Source organism: Hyalella azteca, unplaced genomic scaffold, assembly GCF_000764305.2.
Source record: "Hyalella azteca isolate HAZT.00-mixed unplaced genomic scaffold, Hazt_2.0.2 contig3214, whole genome shotgun sequence".
Taxonomy (NCBI): Eukaryota; Metazoa; Arthropoda; class Malacostraca; order Amphipoda; family Hyalellidae; genus Hyalella; species Hyalella azteca.
Window position 1 is genome coordinate 8660 of NW_025933466.1, and position 8091 is coordinate 16750.

The following is an 8091-nucleotide window of genomic DNA, read 5'->3' on the forward strand; positions in this document are numbered from 1 at the left end:
TATGCAAATGACAAATTTTAGGAAAGTGTCATAGTTTGCAAATGGGGGGCGCCGCCCCCAAATGGGGTAACTTAGACCACCTAATGTCAGCCCTGACGGGGTAACATAGACCGGCTTGGAAGTTAATATAAAATTACCATATATAACATATTTTATGTTTGACAGCCTATTTATGTTTTCTCTTTATGTTTCAGACTCTACAGAGTCTTATATATGGTAATTTCAACTTAATTTCCAAACCAGTCAATATTACCCCATCAGGGCTGCCATTAGGTAGTCACATTTCCCTCATTATGGGGCGGCACCTCCCATTTGCAAACTATGACACTTTCCTCAAGTTTGTCATTTGCATATGTAACTAGAAGAGTTCTGCTACAATGCACCAAAACCTGGAGTTATTTTACCCAAAAATATAATTGATTTTACTACCCGGTCTAAGTTACCCCAAGAGCTGGGGTAACAAAGACCATCACTTTTTTTTAAATTACATAAAGACTATGAGAGGCAGGAGCCAGCAACTTATGGTGAGTGAAGCTAGAGTATAGACCTGTATTTTGCATGTTTCAATTCAAGTTTAATTTAGCTAGTAAAAAAATGGCATCATTTATAAAAAAAAAGTGGTCTAAGTTACCCCATTTTACGGTACTATATATAAATATCCATCCTACATTCAAAATTTCTGTATCACCAGGCATATATGCTTGAAATTAATTAGGTAGACTCATAAAGTCATGCAAGATGGGGGAGAATGTGAATGTCCATCAGAATAATCCATCAGTAGGCTCTAGATCCTTAAATAATTATGGGAGGCATGGGAGCCAGGACAGGAGCGCTGAGCTGGGAGGTGAGTGGTATGGGTATCATTTGCCCCTTATTCTTTTCATTATTTATATATGTGTAGGTATATATAATTATTCATACAGGTTTGATTGAAGACCAGAGCGTACTTTTTATTAACAATTTTCTTATTGCTTTTTGATCTCCAAGCACCTGCAAGAAATTTTGTTTGGCTCATCAAAAAAAACAATAAGAAAATTGTTAATAAAAAGTACGCTCTGGTCTTCAATCAAACCTGTATAAATGAAGAACTTCTGCCTAACTACACTAATATGATTATTTGTATATGCTCGCAAAATTTGTTCCTTTAAGCAGGTTTCATTGAAGTCCTAAATGACTAAATGACTAAATGACTAAATGAATTAATAAAATTAAAAATTAATTGCAGTCATATTATTTGAGATGGACAGAATGTAATTATTCTTCCATTAACTTGATGATGATTAACATTAAAACTAATTGGTGTTTAGTTTCTCAATTGTCCATCTTTTCTGCATGCCCTAGTAAAGCTGCATCTTTGCTGCATTTTCATTTAATTAATTTCATGCAATGGTGAATTAATTCAGACTATAAGTTTATTTTCAATATCCATACAAAAACTTTTTAATAAAAGGAATCATACTTTTTAGTTGACATTCCTTCCCTTAACTTGTCCACAACACTAGGCTTTTGATTCCCTAGTGATTATAGCTTATAGGTACCTATTGCAAAACATATTTGTTTATCATTTATTCTCATTGTTGTATTTATTTAATATCATTTTCTGGAATGCAAGATCATACAATCTTTATTGGTTATTGTAGTATGTCATCAATGAATTTTCTTATCAAGTATCCTTGGAATACATTCAAACCTCTAAATATTTAAATATTTTTCTGACAATGTTTATTGTTTGCAGGTACTGATGGTATTGATGCCACGCTTGATGTCAACACAGTGTTTACCATCAAACATGACCCGTTGGAGGCAGTCATCAAAGAGGACCCGTTAAAGGCCATCATCAAAGATGACCCGTTAGAGGCCATCATCAATGAGGAGGACCCGTTAAAGGCCATCATCAAAGATGACCCGTTAGAGGCCATCATCAATGAGGAGGACCCGTTAGAGGCCATCATCAACAATGACCCGTTAGAGGCCATCATCAATGATGAGTCGTCTGATGCCGTAGAGGGACCAAATATCATGTCAGCTGAAGAAGAATTCTCTACAGATGATGGCCAGGTATCTCCAATCTACAGCCTTGTAGTTTACCAAAGATGATCTTGTTGTTTACCTACTACTAGTTTATGTCAATAATAGTTTATTTATAGATTATTGTTTGTTCATTCTAGTTTATACTATTTTTTTTATTATTCTATGCTAGTTGAAGAGTCCGCCTCAGATGGAGTTCAAGTATCTTACTCTCCATCTAAAAATTGCTATTAATGAAGGTTTACTTGCTTTGCAGGGAGTGCTTTGGTACAAAACATACCACATTTTTGAACAAAATTATGCATCAATAAGTACTGTAACTAGTATGAAATGGCAGAATCAACTTGTTTGAACATGTGCGAATAATGACCAGAGATTTAATAATTTAGATTTCCAGGGCTGAGAAATTGTTTAACACATTGACTCCGATTGCTTCATCTTGTACAATTATTCCATTTTTAGTACTGTTTTTAAACAGGGTTGCAAGACGGTCATTCTTTCCGGACAAATTCCGTGATTTAGTTTTTCTCAATTGCGTTGGCCGGCTAAAATTTATGATAGGGGTACTTCCTAATTAAATTTTAAATACTGCAAAAAGAAAATAAATGGAATTTTTATAGCGGAACCTACAAATAAACTAGTATATATTGAGTTTTGGCCTTTTTTGGCCTTTTTTGTTCTCGGATTTGGCCGATTTTAGGCAACCTGAATTATGTACCACTACGTCCTGGAGAAATACATTTCGTGGTACGCATATGTACGGTAATGTACCACTTCGGAGTCAACGTGTTAAACAAAATTGTTCAGACAGGGCAGAATGATGTAGCCTAACAGGAGTAGGTAACTACTTACTACAACTTTATTTTACGGCTCAAAATTTTTGTGTTGTATCATATTTGAATGTATCATGTACTTATTTCCACCACAATTCCATTTTTCAATGCTTCCTATAACTTGAAAATGAATCTTGTTTATCAATTAAAATTACTTAGGTACCCAAACCTGCCTTTTGATCTGAAGAATTATTCCACCCTGGAAATTCAAATGTTGAATTCTCTGATCATTAATCGTACAAGTTTAAATAGGAATAAATGAATATTTAAAATAAATTGTAATATTCAGTAATAAATAACTTCTGTGCATAAATATGGTAACTCTGCTTGATTCCAATCTCTATTATTTTATCAAGTTTTACTTCTTAACAAGGATGGCATTGAATACATTATCATCACTGAATCCAGTCAGTCCAATTTGCGAGAACTTGGTATCTTATGATGAAGAAATAACATTTTCCATGAAATTTGTCTGTAGTAAATGGGGTTGATTATTTTTGCACAGTGCTTAGGAAATTTTAGAAGACATTTGACTGACTCTAAGTGAAAATGATTTGTAAAAATATAAGAGAATAAATTTAGTATCATTTAGTTACAAAAAAGTATTGTTCTAATAGTTAGAAATGTTATAGTTAATTTTAACCTCTTTATATCTACTTTTAATTATACTAACATACCATTTCATTTTAATGAAGCATTGAAGACCATATGGAATTTTTGCATCATTTCATGGCAGTGGTGCTGATGTATGGCAGGGGTGCTGACGTATGGCAGTGGTGCTGATGTATGGCAGTGGTGCTGACGTATGGCAGTGGTGCTGATGTATGGCAGTGGTGCTGATGTATGGCAGTGGTGCTGATGTATGGCTGATGTTTTTTCTTCATCTTGTGTGTTGTTAAAGATTGTATTTAGTTGTAATGAACACAACTCTTGCTATTAAACCAACGGGAAATGTTTATAGTCCATTAAATCTTCAACAAAAATGCTGTCACACTCCAAAAAATATAGTACCTAAAATTTATTTTTATGTTATCAAATTTGATTTTTATCTATGATTTTAACTTACAACCTAAATTCTAATATTAATTAATTTGAATGAACCTAAATTTAATATTAATTAATTTAGATCAATCTTAATTTTATTATCAATTCATTCAAATTATCCTAAAATTTATTATTAATTTATATCAACCAAAATTGTAATATGTGCAGGTAGGTACAGAATAGATGAAGCTAGATGCAGAAAGATACGAAATAGATATTTTAGATTAGATAAAGAACATATAGTACAAATCTTGAATTTTTTTTTTAATTCTGATGTCACATTTTATATTAGTATATAAATATTAATATAAAATAATTACCGTATATAAATATAATTACCGTATATAAATATAATTATATGAATTTAATAATATATAAATTAAAATATGATTTTGTATATATTATATTTAATTTGTGAATTTTACTTTTTATCCAATTCTGAAGTCACATTTTATTTCTAATATATAAATATTAATCAGTATCCCTTGAATTTATATAAATATAATTATATATTATTTTGTATATAGGTACTATATGTAATTTGTGAATATTACTATTTATCCAATTCTGAAGTCAATTTTTTGCTGCAGGTCGAGGCGGGAGTGGCACCTGACACCCCACGCACCCCTTCTACAGGGTGCAGTACTGCAACTGTTGACGACCATGTGATTGAATGTGATGTTGTCCTCGATGACCAAGACCCAGGCGGCAGTAACCCAAGATTAAACATCAAAATTGATGTGAAACGTCATGGGAAAAATGCCGGTATAAATAATATTGACTTCGAACCTCCACCAGAAAAAAATGATCTAAAATCTTGTAGGAAAAATTCCAATATAAATAATATTGATTCTAAAGCCCCACGAGAAAAAAATACAAGCAATAAAAACAACCGGCGAACAAGGTTGAACATCAAAATGGATCTAAAATCTCAAGGGAAAAATCCCCATATAAATTATATTGACTCGAAACGTACACGAGAAAAAAATACATGCGATAAGAACCCTCGGCAAAAAGTGTTCGAGTGTTCGGATTGTGATTACTCGAGTGTAGTAAGAAAAAACTTTATCCAGCACGTATTGTGCAGACATTCAGGGGTTAAGAAGTTTAAATGCCCGGAGTGTGATTACTCAGCAGCATTTAAACATGTACTCACAAAACACTTTATGAGTAAACACGCGACTATTAAGCCATATGAGTGTCCCAAGTGTAGTTTCTCATGTGTCACAGCTCATAGGTTAAAGTCCCATATTATGACGAAGCATTATAACTATAAACCTCATCAATGTAATCTATGTGAGTATGCCACCGACAGACCTGATGTGCTCAGGCGACATTTTCTTAAGAAACATCCCGGGCATAAGCTTAATAACTTGCATGATTTAACTAAACATAATTCCGGTACATAGATAGATTTAGGTTTATATGTTAACCATTAATATATAAATTCCAGTACATAAGAGATAGATTTAGTTTTTATTTAACCATTAACATATAAATTCCAGTACATAAGAGATAGATTTAGTTTTTATTTAACCATTAATATATAAATTCCAGTACATAAGAGATAGATTTAGGTTTTATTTAACCATTAACATATAAATTCCAGTACATAAGAGATAGATTTAGTTTTTATTTAACCATTAATATATAAATTCCGGTACATAAAATATAGATTTAGTTTTAATTTAACCATTAATATATAAATTACGGTACATAAAAGATAGATTTAGTTTTTATTTAACCATTAATATTTAAATTCCGGTACATAAAATATAGATTTAGTTTTAATTTAACCATTAACATTTAAATTCCGGTATATGAGAGCTAGATTTAGTTTTAATTTAACCATTAACATTTAAATTCCGGTATATGAGAGCTAGATTTAGTTTTTATTTAACCATTAACATTTAAATTCCGGTACATGAGAGATAGATTTAGGTTTCTATGTTAACCATTGACATTTAAATTCCGGTACATAAGAGATAGATTTAGGTTTTATTTAACCATTAATATATAAATTACGGTACATAAGAGATAGATTTAGTTTTTATTTAACCATTAATATATAAATTACAGTACATAAGAGATAGATTTAGGTTTATATGTTAACCAATAATAATTAAATTCCGGTACACAAGAGCTAGATCTTAGTAAGTTTTTATGTTAACCTTTAATAATTAAAAATTGGTGTGAAAATTAATGTTTAACAGTGAAATTAATTTTGTATTAATATTGATAATCTGACGCCTACATCACCATCAATTTTTACAATAATTTTTAATTATTAATGGTTTACATAAAAACCTAATTTTTGAGGTAACCATTAATTAAATATTGTTGTGAAATTGATTGTTTAATATAAAAATTAAATTTGTATGTTCACTATTACGATTAATAATTTATGATTAATAATTATGATTAATAATTTATATTAATAATTATGATTAATAATTTATAGCAATAATTTATGATTAATAATTTCAGGTTGTTCAAGGCATAATTTGTTCCTGCTAACCATTTATTTCTAGCCGAAATTCTTGAGTACCAGAAAATTATTAAAAAATAACATTCTCAAATTTCATTGTATATTAAATTTTCAACAATTATTTTGCGAAATATTTTGTTCAAATATCGCATAAAAATTTTGCATATCCCTTGAATTACTCACATAAAATGGGTATTTAATTTTTTCATAAGTATTTTCTCTAGTCATCAGTAGTAGAATAAATTTAACAATTACAATTAATTAATGGACAATCAATTAAGTTATTACAATTAATTAAACTATTACAATTAATTAATTTACAATTAAGCTGATACAATTAAATAATATAGAATTTATTAAATTATTACAATTATGTAAGTTACAATTAATTGAGGTGGCCCAAAGCTTTAAATTAAATTAATTATATCAATTCTTGAAATTAAAAACATTTAAAATCATCCGAACATTTTCGTCAATCAATTAACAATTAATGAAAGTAATTGTAATGCGTCAATTAATTCATTAATTAAAATTAATTAATTAAATAATTAAATTAATTAATTTAAAGTAATTAATTTAAGTTATTAAATTAAATTAATTAATTTAAATTAATTAAATTAAATTAATTAATTAAATTAAATAATTTAAATTAATTAATTAATTGTTATGGCATCATTATTTATTGTATGTTCCCTTGTATGATGTTCTGTGAGAGTTAATTCAAGTAGCGAGGAGTTTTGTCCACATTATGCTCTTGTGTGGGTCATCTTGACTCACTTTGGCCCAGCAAAAGGGCGTATCAGTGCTACGTGCCCTCTCACTGCTACGTGTACTGTTGGTAAGAAAGTGTGTCAATTTTTATTTAGTGGATCATATTTTTAGTCAATTTTATTAGTCACAGTCAATTAGTGATCAATTTTATTTAGTGGCAATTTTTTTATTTTTTTAATTTAATAATATTTATTATTTATTGACATTTAAACAATTTTATTTAGTGGATCATATTTTTGGACAATATGAGCCACTAATTATTGTGAGTGCTATGTACTTAGAATTGTTCGTCTCCGACAGCATATTTTAGTTTGTCTACAATGTAAGGTTAAATAAATAATAGAGATAAGATTAAATAAAGATTATTTTGATTTGTTTTGCCTGTTCAACTCCTCGTTTAATGTCGTACGTAAATCCAAATTTATTTTCAATTTGTGTGTCACTGTTTTTGTCTGCTTCGAAAAAAATCATAATTGACAAAACTATATTATATTACGAATTGGGTAGAACAGAAGTCCTGCCATCCTACCACTAAACATTAAAGTTGAACTTCACCGCAAAATTATCTTACCAGGGTCTATAAATTTTCTTTTGATGCCTTGGGTCTGATCGATTCCTATTCGTGACACTTCCGTAGATGGGCCATTCTAAACGCCGTAAAATTTTCACAGTTTGTTGTGGGTCTCGAACACGCAACTCACTGTTCCAATTTTGCTGTGTTTAACCGTCCGACCTCCTCTTCGATTTGACAAGAAATTTCGCACAGAGCTGGGATCGAACCCGCAACTCACTGCTCAAATTCTGGTGCTCAGAACTATTACCACGAGACAACCTTGCATATTTACTGGAGCTACCTCTTTATATATCGATTAAATTGAAATTAACTATTAATTATTATAATAACTATCGATTGAATTATAAAATTAA

At 30.0% G+C, this 8091-nt stretch overlaps 1 protein-coding gene across 1 annotated transcript; it reads left to right on the forward strand.

Annotated features, from left to right (window-relative positions):
- The first annotated feature begins 705 nt into the window (after positions 1 to 705).
- Positions 706 to 5554, forward strand: LOC108671249 (zinc finger Y-chromosomal protein 1). Its single transcript, XM_018158748.2, has 3 exons — positions 706 to 844; positions 1736 to 2058; positions 4496 to 5554. Exons 1-3 carry the CDS (start codon positions 739 to 741, stop codon positions 5312 to 5314), a joined length of 1248 nt encoding a protein of 415 aa, XP_018014237.1. The 5' UTR covers positions 706 to 738; the 3' UTR covers positions 5315 to 5554.
- The last annotated feature ends 2537 nt before the right edge of the window (positions 5555 to 8091 follow it).